This window comes from Phycodurus eques, chromosome 1 (genome assembly GCF_024500275.1).
Source record: "Phycodurus eques isolate BA_2022a chromosome 1, UOR_Pequ_1.1, whole genome shotgun sequence".
NCBI classification, from domain to species: Eukaryota; Metazoa; Chordata; class Actinopteri; order Syngnathiformes; family Syngnathidae; genus Phycodurus; species Phycodurus eques.
Window position 1 is genome coordinate 24,784,743 of NC_084525.1, and position 16,849 is coordinate 24,801,591.

General features: G+C 42.4%; 1 protein-coding gene across 3 annotated transcripts in view; it reads right to left on the minus strand.

Annotated features, from left to right (window-relative positions):
- Window positions 1-15,831, minus strand: part of sypl2b (synaptophysin-like 2b) — a 28,745-nt gene extending 12,914 nt beyond the window's left edge. For all 3 annotated transcript variants that reach the window (XM_061684768.1, XM_061684760.1, XM_061684777.1), the window contains exons 1-4: window positions 15,682-15,831; window positions 15,471-15,548; window positions 13,432-13,550; window positions 3,077-3,281 (exon numbers count right to left, since the gene is read on the minus strand). In XM_061684768.1, the coding sequence (XP_061540752.1) occupies window positions 3,077-3,281; window positions 13,432-13,550; window positions 15,471-15,548; window positions 15,682-15,699 (420 nt within the window). In that variant the 5' untranslated portion in view covers window positions 15,700-15,831. The remainder of the gene's footprint in view (window positions 1-3,076; window positions 3,282-13,431; window positions 13,551-15,470; window positions 15,549-15,681) is intronic.
- Window positions 15,832-16,849: the final 1,018 nt, after the last annotated feature.

The window sequence follows — 16,849 nt, forward strand, 5'->3', positions numbered from 1 at the left end:
AATACATGTAATAAAAGCCTTATTTTTAGTTGACAATTTGCTGGAAGTGACGTCCATGTATTACATAACGTATAAACAATCCAATTATGAATTTTAACTGACCCCATAACATCTTTGTAGTCTGACCTTTAAAGCTGGTTAGCTTAGCTTAGCTCACTAGCTGCTAACAGAGATGTGCGTCAGCAACACATTGCTCAGCAGAGATGCAATGTGAATGAAGAGTCTTGTGAATGTGATTAAGATGTGAAAATGTGTACAGTAGAAATGGTGAAAGCGTTGCTGAATGTGTGAATGTTGAAGAAATATTTGTAGCTTTGGAAAGCACAGTAACAGTGAACGAGGAGGGGGAACTTTGTGGCACAAAAGAGGAGAATGAGCGGCAATGTTTACTACTGGACTGCTGTATCAGGCTCATGTTTGTTCTACCAAAAGCAGGTTTGTTCATTTATTTAGCTCTGGATGTACAACCCCAATTGCAATGAAGTTGGGACGTTGTGTTAAACAAATAAAAACGGAATACAATGTTGTGCAAATCATGGTCAACTTATGTTTAATTCAATACACTACAAAGACAAGATATTTAATGTTCAAACTGCTAAACTTGATTATTTCTAGCAAATAATCATGAACTTGGAATTTTATGGCTGCAACACATTCCCAAAAAGCTGGGACGGGGTTATGTTTACATTTGGGAACTGAGGACACTAATTGTTGAAGCTTTGTAGGTGGAATTATTTTCCAATCTTGCTTGATGTTCAGCTTCAGCTGTCCAACAGTCTGGGGTTTCAGTTGTCGTATTTTATGCTTCATAATGCGCCACACATTTTCAATGGGAGACAGGTCTGGACTGCAGGCACGCCAGTCTAGTACACGCATTCTTTTACCACGAAGCCACGCTGTTATAACACGTTCAGAATGTGGTTTGGCATTGTGTTGCTGAAATAAGCAGGGGCGTCCATGAAAAAGACGTTGCTTGGATGGCAGCATATGTTTCTCCAAAACCTGTATGTACCTTTCAGCATTAATGGTGCCTTCACAGATGTGTAAGTTACCCATGCCATTGGCACTAACACAGCCCCATATCATCACAGATGCTGGATTTTGAACTTTGCGTCCATAACAGTCCGGATGGTTCTTTTCCTCTTTGGCTCGGAGGACACAACATCCACAATTTCCAAAAACAATTTGAAATGTGGACTCGTCGGACCACAGAACACTTTTCCACTTTGCATCAGTCCATCGTAGATGAGCTCGGGCCCAGAGAAGCTGGCAGCGTTTCGGGGTGTTGTTGATAAATGGCTTTTGCTTTGTATCGTAGAGTTTCAAGTTACACTTACAGATATAGCGCCGAACTGTATTTGCTGACATTGGTTTTCTGAAGTGTTCCTGAGCCCACGTGGTGATAACCTTTACACATTGATGTTAATTTTTGATGCAGTGCCGCCTGCGGGATTGAAGGTCACGGGCATTTAATGTTGGTTTTCGGCCTTGCCGCTTACATGCAGTGATTTCTCCAGATTCTCTGAACCTTTTGATGATATTATGGACCGTAGATGATGACATCCCTAAATTCCTTGCAATTGTATGTTGAGGAACATTGTCCTTAAACTGTTCAACTATTTTCTCACGCACTTGTTCACAAAGAGGTGAACCTCGCCCCACCTTTGCTCGTGAATGACTGAGCAATTCAGGAAAGCTCCTTTTATACCCAATCATGGCGCCCACCTGTTCCCAATTAGCCTGTTCACCTGTGGAATGTTCTAAACAGGTGTTTGATGAGCATTCCTCAACTTTCTCAGTCTTTTTTGCCACCTGTCCCAGCTTTTTTTGGAACATGATGCAGCCATAAAATTCTAAGTTAATGATTATTTGCTAAAAACAAAGTTTATCAGTTTGAACATTAAATGTCTTGTCTTTATAGTGTATTCAATTAAATATAGGCTGAACATGACTTGCAAATCATTGTATTCTGTTTTTATTTGTTTAATACGTCACAATTTCATTGGAATTGGGGTTGTATTACTAACACTAATAAAAGATGTTCCTTGTGAAAACCCTCACAGTGATTCCTTTCTAATCATTAGTATTTGACTGTTTAGAATAGAGATTCTCAAACTTCGGGTCAACATAGGGACTCCTTACAGTACAAGAACACTCATAATTCCAACACCAATAAAACTTCTCCTTTTAAGGAGAAAAAAAAATAACTGTCCAAACAAGTAAAATCATACCTGAAATAACACTAAATTGCTGTGCACCTTTGTTTTATTGCAAAGCAATATAAGCGGGAAAATCTTTAGATTTAAAAACAATCATTAGTTTTACCTGATTCCGTTACAAAAAAACTGGAATCTAGGAAATTTCACCTACACTGTCCAGTATGCAGGTTATTTATTTTTGACTGAAAAGTTACTGAATTGCGGCACGGTGGGCGACTGGTTAGAGCGTCAGCCTCACAGTTCTGAGGACCCGGGTTCAATCCCCGGCCCCGCCCGTGTGGAGTTTGCACGTTCTCCCCGTGCCTGCGTGGGTTTTCTCCGGGAACTCCGGTTTCCTCCCACATCCCAAAAACATGCATTAATTGGAGACTCTAAATTGCCCATAGGCATGACTGTGAGTGCGAATGGTTGTTGTTTCTATGTGCCCTGCGATTGGCTGGCAACCAGTTAAGGGTGTACCCTGCCTCCTGCCCAATGATAGCTGGGTGACCCTATTGAGGAGAAGCGGCTCAGAAAATGGATGAAGTTACTGAATTGATTTCCAGCTACTGAATTGTTTCAATTCCAATATCGTCCTCGAATCGAATCGTCAACCACGAATTGTGATACGAATCGAAGCTAAAAACTAATTGTCACACCCCTAAATATAATCCATTTTGTAATTCACTAAAATTACAAAATGAGGAAAAAGTTTTAGCCGTCACTCCATTTCAGCTGTGCAAATTTAAGATTGACTTGGCTTTTAATTTTATACTTCATGGGTGAGCAGGTATGGTACTCAGCAAATAAAACTATTTGTATACAACACATTCAAGTCCCCTTTACGTGATACGTGTGGTGAATCCAGACAAACGTACCACAAGTGGGCCACGGGTGGATCCTCTGTACAGATGCTGGAAGCCCAAATAGACAACGAGGGTGGCAGTGCTGTAAAGAAATGCCAACACTCCAATGCAGACGTAAAACTGCGCCGACGATGCGTAGTCTCCAGTCAGGTAATATACCACTGGCTTGGTGTCATTGGCAACACAGGTAGGAACCTCATATGGATGCGCCATTAACCTGCGTAAACATGGAAAAGAAACACTGGCGATAGATGCAAACTCACTTTACATGTGTACTGCAGGGCCCTACACTAACTTTTGCATCGGTCGCACTGGTGCAACCAACTTTTTCAGCTGGTCGGACCAGCACATGATTTGGTTGCACCCTTTTTGGGGAGGTTAGGCATGACCATGCATCGTGTGTGTGTGTGTGGGTGTTAGGGCTGTGCATCTTGTCTCACAATTCGATTCCATTATTATCCTGTCTACGATTCTATCCAATTCAATATCACGATGCATCACGATTCATTACAACAGTTTGCATCCTGAATTCTTCTGTCACTGTAAAATCTATTTTTACATCAACAAAGACAAGGCAAGCATCCATCCAGCCATCCATTTTCTGTACCAGTCAAATAAATTTCAACTATCTTACACGTGTCTTGTCAAGTGAGTTTGTAAAATCCAAAGTGAGCAAAGACATCAGCTTTCAATACAGAAACTATCTTACACGTGTCTTGTCAAGTGAGTTTGTAAAATCCAAAGTGAGCCAAGACGTCAGCTTTCAATACAGATCCTTTCCCAAAAATGTTAATATGATGGAAAAGTTTATTTCCATAATTCCATTCAAAAAGTTAAACTTTCATAGATTATAGATTCAGGACCCACAACTTAAAGTATTTATTTATTTTTTACATAATTTGGGCTTCCAGCTAGAGGACTCTGCATCTTTTTGCACAATTGTCTTTTGTCAATGTCTTTATGTCTCCAAAGTGTTCTGTAAATTGACTGTCTGTTGTACTAGAGCGGCTCCAACTACCGGAGACAAATTCCTTGTGTGTTTTGGACATACTTGGCAAATAAAGATGATTCTGATTCTGATAAAATCTACAAAATCAGGAATTTAAAAAAAAAAAAGCAGTTTTTGTAGGGGGGAAAAAAATAAAAAAGTAATTTGGGTCACATTAAATATCTATCAAAATTTGGTACTTTCAAAACGATTTGACAACAATGAGTTAATCCTCAATACTTGGTTGGGAATCCCTTTGCGCAGCGGCATTGAGGCAATCAGCCTGTGGCATCGCCTGGGAGTTACAGAAGCCCAGATTTCCTTGATGCTTGCTGTCACTTTTTTGTTTTTGGGTCTGGTGCCACCCATTTTCCTCTTGATAATACCCCATCGATTCTCAATGATGTTTAGATCCGGCGAGTTGACTGACCAGTCACCCACGTTAATGGCATGGGCATCAAACCGGGTTTTGGTGCTTCTGGCGGTATGGGCAGGGGCCAGGACCTGTTGGAAGAGGAAATCTGCATCTCCATACAGATGTTCAGCAGAAGGAATCATGTCGTCCTCTAAAAACATTCTGGTAGACTGTTGTGGTGACCTTGGATTTAAGAAAGCAGAGTTTACCAAACCTTCACTGGACACTGCACCCCAAATCATGACAGACTGTGAATATTTAACACTGGACTTCAAGCAACTTGGGTTCTGTTCTTCACCAGTCTTCCTCCAAACCCTTGGACTTTGAGTCCCGAATGAAAGGCACACTTTACTTTCATCAGAAAAGGGGACCTTGGACCACTGGCCAACAGTCCAGTCCTTCTTCTTGGCCCAGTTTCGACGCTTCCTACATTGGCTCAGAAGTGGCTTAACCTGAAGGTATCTGACAGTTGTAGCCCATCTCCCGGACACGTCTGAATGTGGTGGTTTTTGAAGCTGTGACTCCCGCCTCATTCCATTATTTCTGGATTTCTGCTAGATTCTTAAATCTTCTCTGTTTGATAATCCACTGAAGCCCACGGTCATCTCTTTTGCTGGTGCAACTTCTCCTCCCACATTTTGTCCTTCCACTAGACTTTCCATTGATATGCTTGGACACAGCACTCTGAATAGCCAGACCTTAGCTATGAACTTTTGTGGTTCACCCATCCCATGGAGTGCATCAATGATGGTCTTCTGGCCAGTTGTCAAGTCTGCAGTCTTCCCCATATTGAACACAACTGAGACAATTGAACAGACATGCAAACATCAAAGGCATGAAAAAGGTGACCCAAAAAAAAAAAAAAACATTGTAAAAGGGGGGGGGGGGGTCTGGGGGGATCCCACGGGCCCCCGCAGATATTAAGCAATCTGGAAGATGCTGAAGAGTACAATACGGAGAGGGGGGGGGGGGGGGGGGGGGGAATAAAACATTTTTTTTAATTTTTTTTTAAATCACTTATTTACACCGCTCAAGTACTATATTGATGTACAAATTTAAGATTAAAATTAAATTTGCCTCATTTCTTGGCTTTTTTTGTTTTGGCCTCCAACTTGAGCCAGGCCCATCGCCACCTGCACCTGATGCCCGCTTCAAGCTGTGTCACATGAATAGCATCCTCCTCTTTAAGCACTCTCATTCTGGAAAAGAATTGACTAAAATCATTGTCTGTTTTACTTAACAGGCTAAGGCTAATCCCAAATGCATCCATCCATCCATTGTCCATACCGCTTTATCCTCACAAGGGCATGCTGGAGCCTATCCCAACCATCTTCCTCCAGGAAAATATTAAGTACAATATTTTTCTGTTTTTATTCGCCATTTCTGAATTTGAAGTTGGTTCATTCTGTGTTGTGATATAATCCCTAACATCGCTTCGTTGCCTAATACATTTAACATTAACATCCGTAAACTAATTAGATAACTGTAGGCGCGTTTCCTAATTAATACAAAATGTATTACCGGATCAACTCCTGATATGTGTGCTTCGCAGTTCCACTGGGACCACAACCAGGGCCACGGACCCGCAGCACCCTCAACGATGCTAAAACGTAACAATAACAATAGAGGATTTCCGCTCCAGAGGTGGGTAGCCAAATATTGTACCCAAGTAAGAGTACTGTTACTTGAGAGTAACGTGACTCAAGTAAAAAGTAGTCCTCCAAAAAATTAGTAAAAGGTACACAGTGAAATAATTACTCAAGTACTGAGTAAATAGTGAGAGTAACTTCTAATTTTTTTTTAAACACAGCAAGAACACCAATTTTTTTTTTTTTAATTAAAAAATAAAATATAAATGTGGAAATTCTGATGTTGCAGTGTGTGTGTCTCAAATTATATCCAAGATGGCGCCTACCAGTGTGGTCGCCTCGGTAACGCGCTCTCTAGTATTGTCTTTGTTTTTGTGTTTTTCGTCCGTCTTTGGAGACCTTACACGACTCACTTACACAAGGGGAGACCTGCTAACCATCAAGGAGGCTACTCCGGACTTTCTGTCACCAACTTTCAAAAATCCGCTCAGTTTTTTCCCCGAGTTACTCACCGGAGCGGCGTCCGCGGTTTTCGGCGCATGGATGCGGAAGCGGCGCCACAGAGGAAAACGAGCCGGCATTCAGGTGAAACTCCGCAAGAGAGGACACAGATTGGCGTTCCCGTCGATCCACCTCGCGAATGTACGCTCCCTACCCAACAAAATGGACGAGCTTCATCTTCTGTTAAAGACCAGTAAAGACTTCGGACGTTCCGCGGCCATGTGCTTCACGGAGACCTGGCTTTGCGACGCTGTACCCGATGGCGCCGTCACGCTTCCCGGCTTCAACATTCATCGAGCGGACCGTGACATGGAATCATCGGGGAAAACGAAGGGCGGCGGGATATGCCTCCATATAAACGAAAAATGGTGTACGGACGTCACGGTGCTCAGCACACACTGCAGCCCGCATTTGGAGTCGCTGTTTTTGAACTGTAAACCATTTTACTCGCCACGTGAGTTTGCATCGTTTATACTGGCTGGAGTCTATATTACACCGCAAGCTAACACGAACGCCGCATTGCTAACGCTCGCCGAACAAGTCAACGAAATTGAAAAAAAAACACCCTGACTCACCCCTCATTATTCTAGGGGACTTTAACAAAGCTAAACTCAACGACGAACTCCCTAAATACAAGCAGCACATCGACTGTCCTACCAGGGAAAATAATACTTTAGACCACTGCTACACTACGGTAAAAAACGCATACCGTGCTATACCTCGTGCAGCCCTGGGCTCGTCTGATCACTGCTTAATTCACTTAATACCGACGTACAAGCAAGAACTTAAATGTGCGAAGCCTACAGTGAAAACAGTCAAAAAGTGGACCAATGAAGCAAAGATGGAACTTCAAAGCTGTTTAGACTGCACAGACTGGAGTGTCTTTGAAAATTCAGCTGGCAGCCTGGATGAATATACGGACACTGTCACATCCTATATCAGTTTCTGTGAAGAGGTTTGTGTACCAACAAAATCATTTCGGACATTCAACAACAACAAGCCGTGGTTCACTGCTAAACTTAAGCAGCTTCGCCAAGCTAAGGAAGATGCATATCAGAGCGGGGACAGGGCCCTGTATAATCGAGCTAGAAACCAGCTTACTAAAGAAATTAACATTGCAAAGAGGATCTATGCAGCAAAGTTGGAAAAACAGTTTAGCGCGAACGACTCGAAATCAGTCTGGCGTGCATTCCAATCGCTGACTAATTACAAGCGACGATCCCCCCAAGCTGAGAACAATAGCACACTAGCCGACGACTTGAATACCTTCTATTGCAGATTTGAAAAGGACAGTTTCACTCCACACACCCACCCGGCCGCACCCGCGACCACAACCACACCTCTGACTTCTGCATTAACCATCCATGAACAGGATGTGAGACGCATCTTCAAACAACAGAAGATTAACAAAGCGACAGGACCGGACCATGTGTCCCCATCCTGCCTCAAAGTCTGCGCGGACCAGCTCGCTCCAGTTTTCACTCAGATCTTTAACAGATCTTTGGAAATGTGCGAAGTTCCATCCTGCTTCAAACGCTCCACCATCAATCCAGTCCCCAAGAAACCTGCAATCTCTGGTCTGAATGACTACAGGCCTGTCGCTTTGACATCTGTGGTCATGAAGTCCTTTGAACGTCTCGTGCTGGACCACCTCAAGAGTGTCACAGGTCCCCTGCTGGACCCCCTGCAGTTTGCCTACCAAGCGAACAGGTCTGCGGATGATGCAGTCAACATGGGACTGCACTTCATCCTAGAACACCTCGACAGTGCAGGGACCTACGCGAGGATCCTGTTCGTGGACTTCCGCTCAGCGTTCAACACCATCATCCCTGAACTCCTTTCAACCAAGCTTCTCCAGCTCAGCGTCTCACCTGCCATCTGCCAGTGGATTTACAGCTTTCTGACGGGCAGGACACAGCAGGTCAGGCTGGGGGAGGCCACCTCATCCACACGCAGCATCAGCACTGGGGCGCCCCAAGGTTGTGTCCTCTCTCCGCTGCTCTTCTCTCTCTACACGAACGACTGCACCTCAGCGAACCCGACTGTCAAGCTCCTGCGAACCCGACTGTCAAGCTCCTGAAGTTTGCAGATGACACCACTGTCATCGGCCTCATCAAGGACAGTGACGAGTCTGCATATCGACAGGAAGCGGAGCGGCTGGAGCTGTGGTGCGGGCGACACAACCTGGAGCTGAACACGCTCAAGACGGTAGAGATGATCGTGGACTTCAGGAGGCATCCTTCGCCACAGCTGCCCCTCACGTTGTCCAGCTGCCTTGTGTCAACCGTCGAGACCTTCAAGTTCCTGGGAATTACAATCTCTCAGGACCTGAAGTGGGCGAACAACATCAACTCCGTCCTCAAAAAGGCCCAGCAGAGGATGTACTTCCTGCGGCTTCTGAGAAAGCACGGCCTGCCACCGGAGCTGCTGAGACAGTTCTACACAGCGGTCATCGAATCGGTCCTGTGTTCTTCCATCACAGTCTGGTTTGGTGCTGCTACAAAAAAGGACAAACTCCGACTGCAACGGACAATCAAAACTGCTAAAAGGATTGTCGGTACCCCCCTACCCACCATTGAGGACTTGCACGCTGCCAGAACTAAGACAAGGGTGTGCAAAATCCTCTCGGACCGTCTGCACCCCGGTCACCGGCTCTTCCAGCTCCTTCCCTCAGGTAGGCGCTACCGATCAACGCAAACTAGAACTAGTAGACATTCCAACAGCTTCTTCCCTCTTGCGATCAACTTCTTAAACACCTAACCTATAATTCCATTACAACAAGCTGGCAATTTTTTGACTTGAGTTCGTTGTCACATTTCTGTGGGGCCAATTATGTATTACTCGTGCACTCACTGTAGTTGTCTCGCCATGCTGCACTATTTGCATATACTGGCCACTCATGCCAGAGTAGCATCTGCCCCATTTGCACACTGATTGAGGAGTATCTGTAACATTTGCACAACCAACATTGTCCCAGATGATCGCACTACTCGACACTTTAAACCGCATACACTCCTTGAAGTCTCAGCGCCCTTTGCACAATGGTCATTGCACCGGACTATTGCAATATTAGTCGTTCGAACTGCTCTAAGTGCTGGAGGACTCTGCATCTTTTTGCACAATTGTTTTTTGTCAATGTCTTTATGTCCCCAAAGTGTTCTGTAAATTGACTGTTTGTTGTACTAGAGCGGCTCCAACTACCGGAGACAAATTCCTTGTGTGTTTTGGACATACTTGGCAAATAAAGATGATTCTGATTCTGAACATCTGCAATTTACTGCACAGTGTTTTCTAAAGTTATAAGTGAGCTGAAATATCCACGTTTGGGCAGACAGTGGCAGACAAATACTACAATACATGAAAGCTGTTTTTTTTGTTCGTCTAAATGTAAACAAGAGTAGCGCGCCGTTGCCTTCAAGGTAATGACGACCTTCCCAACATGGCCGCCACGTAGACACGACAATCAGCCGGGTTGGCTTATCTAGTGTTAATACCTATGCCCGGGAAGCCCAATAGAAGATGCTGTGTTAGGTCATGTGACTTTGTCCTTTGATTGGTGAACTAGTCTTCAATGTCACTAGCACTTAAACTGGATTGGCGCAAACAGCGCCAGATGCAGAAGTCGAAGTCATAGTCTCGCGCTGGAAATAGTTGATAAATATGCAATAATTGATAAATAAAAGTAACGAGCGACATTTAAATCAGAATCATCTTTATTTGCCAAGTATGTCTTAAAAAACACAAGGAATTTGTCTCCGGTAGTTGGAGCGGCTCTAGTATGACAACAGACAGTCAATTTACAGAACACTTTTGAGACAAAGACATTGACAAAAACAGTCACTGAGCAATACAGGGTTGCTAGATATCTGGTAATGCTGGTACAAATGTTTTTTGGGTTTTTTTGACAATTGTGCAAAAAGATGCGGAGTTCTCTAGCACTTAAAGTAGTTTGAATTACTAATATAGCAATAGTCCTGTGCTATGACCATTGTGCAAAGGGCGCCGAGACTTCAAAGAGTAAATGCAGTTTAAAGTGACGAGTAGTGCGATAATCTGGGACAATGTTGATTGTGCAAATGTTGCAGATACTCCTCAGTCAGTGTGCAAATGGGGGAGATGCTACTCTGGCCAGTATTGGTCAACAACAGCTCTGCAAATAGTGCAACGTGCAAGACGTGCACACTACCACAGTGAGTGCACAAGTAATATATAATTGGCCCGACAGAAATGTGACAACAAACTCAGACCAAAAAAAATGGCAGCATGTTGCAATGGAATTGTAGGTTAGCGGTTAAAAAGTTGATTGCAAGAGGGAAGAGGCTGTTGGAATGTCTGCTAGTTCTAGTTTGCATTGATCGGTAGCGCCTACCTGAGGGAAGGAGCTGGAAGAGCCGGTGACCGGAAAGTGGAGGGACCGAGAGGATTTTGCACGCTCTTGTCTAAGTTCTGGCAGCGTGCATTGCTCATTGTAACAGAGTAAAAGTACTGTTACTTCTTAACAGCAGAAGCGGTGGAAGTGTTTCTTCTGGTCTCGTCAACTCATGTGACAGGCGGAACCTCAGGCCAATGCGCTTCCATTATTAGTCCACCGCGGAGTAATATTCACAATTAAATCTATGTGGATGGTGGATGTGTGGAATGGGTCTAGCTGCCAGTGTGCAAGGAGTACGAAACAGCCTATGACCTCAGCGACGGCGACCCCCCCCTAAAAAAAAAAAAAAACTCCAGATCTATAGAAAATGGTCAATTTTTTTATCAAAACGGCAAATTTCGCCGAAAGGCGACCGATTTGCATGCATGATTGAACCAAACTGAAACAATTTAATGACACCTGGGGAAACCTGTGCAGGTGCTTTGAGTTTAGTAGATTTGTTAAATTATGGGCCCTAAATCTATAATCTATAAAGTTGAACTTTTTGAATGGAATTATGGAAATAAACTTTTCCATGATATTCAAATTTTTTGGTAAGGGTTTTTTATTGGCTGGTCTCCAATTTGGCCGCTGTCCGCCATGTTCCATGTTTTTTTTTTTTTTTGGTATCGCATTTTGTAGTGATTTGTCCCTTCAGGGTTACCGTCAGCTGCCATAAAGCTGTTGCGGTTGTTGTGATCTAGCTCACATACGCTCGTGTATATGGAATAAAGATGACGCCTGCCGAGTATAGCATTAATGATCATCGATTATATCCCATCAACTGCATTTGATGCAGATTTGTTAATTTCTGCATCGCCATGTAACAGAAAAAATATTAATTTCAACAGGCCTAATATATATTTAAAAAAAAAAAAAAAAAAAAAAAAAAAAAAAAAAAAAAGATTGTTGAAATTGTATTTTAACTTGTGGCTAAACAAAATGCATACCTGATCAGCACTACCAGTCAAAACTTTGCAAACTATTGCAAAATGTTTTATTTTGACATCTGTGTATGAACGGTAGTTTAAACAACAACACATTTACATAAAAATAATTATGTAAACTGAAATTCACATTTTAAACAACAGTAGTAGTATTATTAGGTCACCCGAAGAGAGCTGATATAGGCTCCAGCACGCCCGTGACCCTGGTGAAGATAAGCAGTACAGAAAATGGATAGATTACATTTTTGACATTTTTTTCCCAACACAAGGGTATTATTTTTTTTAAAATATATATATATATATTGTTTTTATAGTAGGGTTAACTTTCAGTACCGTTTATAGCGAGCCAGACCTTCCAAACCTAATAGTGTTTGTGATTGACGTGGTAAAAGTCTGAAAGTCATTTTCATCAAAATGTACAATTTAAAGTATGCATGTTATTTATTGAATTGTAGCATCTCTTTAATTAAGACAATGAACAGTTAATGGCGGCATAATCAGGCAAAATAGCTCTCAAAGCATTCGCTCAGCCGAAGTTCTACCTACGCCAGTGATGGGCAAATGATACCAAGGCTTTGGAGCTTGTGTCACTCTTCCTGAAGCGGAGTGATTCGAAATGCTGAGTCGGAGCTTGTATCAAAACACCAGTGTCACGTGACCGATGACGTTTGACGCTTCGAACGTTATCGCTGATTCGCTGCACGCTTCATTCCTTCAAATCCTTTCAGATTTTATAAAGGTATGCCGCCAGAATTGTAGCCACCTTGCAAATTCTTCATGGGTGATCAAACATATGAGCACAATTGTGTATTTTCTCATTTACTAAAAAGTAAGGGCTGTGAATTTCAAAATGAGAGCAAGTAAATAAAGAAAGCATTACGTGTTCAAATAAAGTGCTTAACTTCAGAATAATTATTTGAAAAAACTAACAAAATATAGATAATACTTCATGGTTTCATCATATCATAGCAAAATCATGCATTGTAAAAATGCATTATACATAGGTAGAAGGGTTTCCCAAAATTTTGTAGTCAACTTCCGGGGTGCGTATTATACATGGATGTGCATTATACATGAAAAATTACGGTACAATTTAATTTTGGGTCTGGGACGAATAAAGTGAATTTCCATTCATTTCAATGGGAAACATCAGATTACGAACGTTCAGGGTTACAAGCAGGGTCACGGAACGAATTAAGTTCGTAACCCAAGGTTCCACTGTACTTAACATTTTAATAATGTCCCCCATTGTCTCCTCATTCAACTACTGATGATACAGCATCAGTAACAACTGGGGGTTCGGTATCTTGTTCAAGGTTACCTGGATGTGCACAGCACAGGGGCTCAGGATCAAGCACACAAGATTCAGACTGGGTGACAACCATTCTACCACCCGAGCCATGCTGCCCCCTTGTTAAGAGTCTTTCAGTCCTTTGAAGGGTGCTATAGAAATCTAAACTATTATTCTAATTATAATTATAGCAGTCTATGACTTGATATGATAGGGCATGCTCACCTAAATGGGTAGTTGAAGTCTGCATGGATTTCTTGGATCTGGCTGCCAGGGCACTGGACATTGACGCTGGTAGTACCGCTGTAGCCTCCAGTTGTGGCAAAGGCAAATATTGTGAACACCTGCAATCACAATCACGCACACACACAGTTATTCAACTGACTTGTGATAGGAAATCCTTGTGGTGGTCATGTACTGTTGATATGCCCCAATGTAGGAGTTTTACGAGTTATAAAGCACACATACAACATATCAGCTTTTGTGGTTGTGACTTAGCTTTTCCCCAACATACAGTATCTATCAATACATCTGTACCGCTTATCCTCACTAGGGTCGCGGGCATGCTGGAGCCTATCCCAGCTATCTTTGGGCGAGAGGCGGGGAACACCCTGAACTGGTCGCCAACCAATCCCAGGGCACAAATAACCAGTCACACTCACATTCACACCTATGGGCAATTTAGAGTCTTCAATTACCTCCCATGCATGTTTTTGGGATGTAGGAGGTATCCGGAGAAAACTCAATGCAGGCACGGGGATAACATGCTAACTCCACACAGGTGAGGCCGGATTTGTACCCGGGTCCTCAGAACTGTGAGACAGATGTGCCACCCTACATACAGTAATTACACTTCATCAAACCAGTTTATTTTTTTATTTCTTTATGTTTTATAAGGACCTACCTAATAAGTGTCAATATTTGCAGTATTCCTTTTTAATTCCCCTCAAAACACTAAGAAATCTTAAGCCTGTTTTCTGAGGACATAGTTGATTTTCAACCAGATTTTAGCCCCTCCACACTTACGTTGAAAACCTGTGTGAGCCTGATGAGCAAATTTCCTTATACTAACATGTGGTCTTGGTTGCTTCACACATCGAAACTATTGGTCTGTCCCCAACTGCAGCTGTTATTTTTTACACACTGTTGACCAATTTAAAGTGTTAAAAATAGCTTACAAAAACATCGAACAACCTGGTTGTTAAAGTTTTGTTTTTTTCCTCGACTGACTATGAACATACCGGAGGACTCGTGACGTGACACGGTTTGGGTGCGTGATGGCAGGTCAGCTGCATTTGAATGAGGACAGTTCCACTTGTTGTTAACTTGATCAATATAGAGTGTTGATACCACCCATTGTCATATTTGATATAGACTACTGTATTGCTTTATATTGTGTTCAAACTTCTACTATAATAGGGGGCTATAGTTGAGGCTGGAACCAATTCATGTTTATACCATTTATCGGAAAATTATGTTCAATTTAAAAACTTTTAAATTTACAAACCCTGTTCAAAAAAAAATTAAGTTCATAAACAGAGGCTCCACATTATAGGAATATCGACCATAGATAAGATGACTAGATACCCACCACCACGTTGTAGAAGCCCAGCTAACCGACGTGCCTACGTGGCAGCCAAGTTGGGGTGGTTGACGGTCTCACCAAAGGAAATTTAAGCTGTATCTTATTCATTTCTCAATTGATTTTCATGAGGTTTACTTTTCCGGCAACGCTAATGTGTGTGCTTTCAATACATAACATTGCGGGGGGAGGCACAGAAAAATACCTGTGAAAGGTTACTCCTAGTTACCTTTTCATAATTGTACAGCACTGCGCACAACCGTACACAACACAATCTGCAGGCATCCTTTGTCTTTTAGTGTTCATGCTGTTCACACACTTAAGAAAGCACTGATAACTTTAACCATGCTAGCGTAGCTTCGCCCTAGGCACGCAGCTTAAAAGGGGCGTATCGTATTTACATATATCTACGGTATCGACATTGTATCCTCTCCCTTTTTGGCTCATCATACTAACAGACATTGGCCAGCTAATTAGCACGTGGTATCACGGAAGCAGAGAAGATATAAACGCCATTCCAGCTCCACTTTGTTAGCTTTTAGCTCATGAGGTGTCTTCAAAGTCTTTTTTGCGTGGTCACCAGACGAGCACCAAAATCAATTTGTGTGCTCATTTTGTCGCTTGCGAGCAAGAAGGAATCACGAGACAACTCATTCAGCCATATGGCGACGACCAAACTTACCCATTCGAGCAACCGGATAAACGCCAAAGGCTCTTTGAGGGGACCCAAGTCGAGAGTAAATTTTGAAGATAGCACTTTCTGGGGCGGGGAGACAAGGGACAATGTATGTTTTTGGAAAGTTGAAGAGATTAAGCAGTTACTTGCTACAAAATCAATCTTTGAAGGCGCGTTCGTTGGACGAGTAAAAGTGTTTGGTGTGTGGTATTGTTACCTGAGCGACAGATTCCATCTTTTCCCCACAGGAAATGGCTGCCCTGAATCCTTTTTTCGTAAAAGTTACACGCTGGTTTCGAATCCGCCTCCAGCGAGCTTTGACCAGCTTGTCAAAACTTCTCTTCAACTTCAGCCAGCGGCATCGTGACGATCACGTCACTCGTGACGCACACGGAAGTAAACGTGTCAACGTGCCATTTTGGAAAGGTATACGCCGTCGACGGCCGCCATCGTGGATGTGGCAAAGTTCAACGCGACTTCATTTCTAGAGCACTTTAACAAACGCAGCTGTAACTGATCTGTACACAAAACAAAATAAAATTAAAACGATGATATACTGAATAAGAAATTATATTTCTGTAATTCAAATATACACGTTTCCTTTGCATTGGGGATATTTATCATACAGTTTTATATTCCCTCATGTTGAACATGTGTGAAGATGTTAGTAGATGAGAGTGAGGACCAAGATTAAAGTCTCCAACAACCAGTGTGAGGGTGCTGAGATCATAGATGTTTATGGCCGGTGAAATTGTAGTCTCGCGATCACAGCATGCAGGACGTCACTCGTTTGCTACAAGCTGAGTTTGAATGTAAACAAACACCTGCAGTTTTCTATAAGCCAAATGAATAATAATAAAAATCTTAATAATAATAAAATAACTGGTATGACATACTTTCAAATTTGCTGATGAGATCTCAAAGAGGAAGCATGTAGAGCATAAAAAGAATGGGCCTTCTAGAGGACAGAGTAGAAATAAAGAAAATCCCAGAAGGTGGGGGGGGGGGGGGGTACAAAACTTTAAACTTGTAACTTTGAATGTCACTGTCTTTTACTTTATCAAGAAGTAGAGGGAGACAGAAATTATTTAAGAATGGAAAACTAAAGATTTTATTTCAAGCTGTCACCCAGCACTATTATTGTAATGCAGTGTTTCCCAAACTTAATTTTAGTACTAGAAAAATCTGACAGTACCAAACAAAAATGTCACGAAAAAAATATGAATACTGAATGAATGATAATCTTGTCTCAATTTACGCACAAATTGACTCATGTGATGTGAAATCTTGGCCTGTTTAGTGGAACACGAGGCCGATTTACCTGCAGGAAGCCATGGTTTATTCTGTTGCATGAATGGCAACAGGATACACAGGTTTGTTGTACC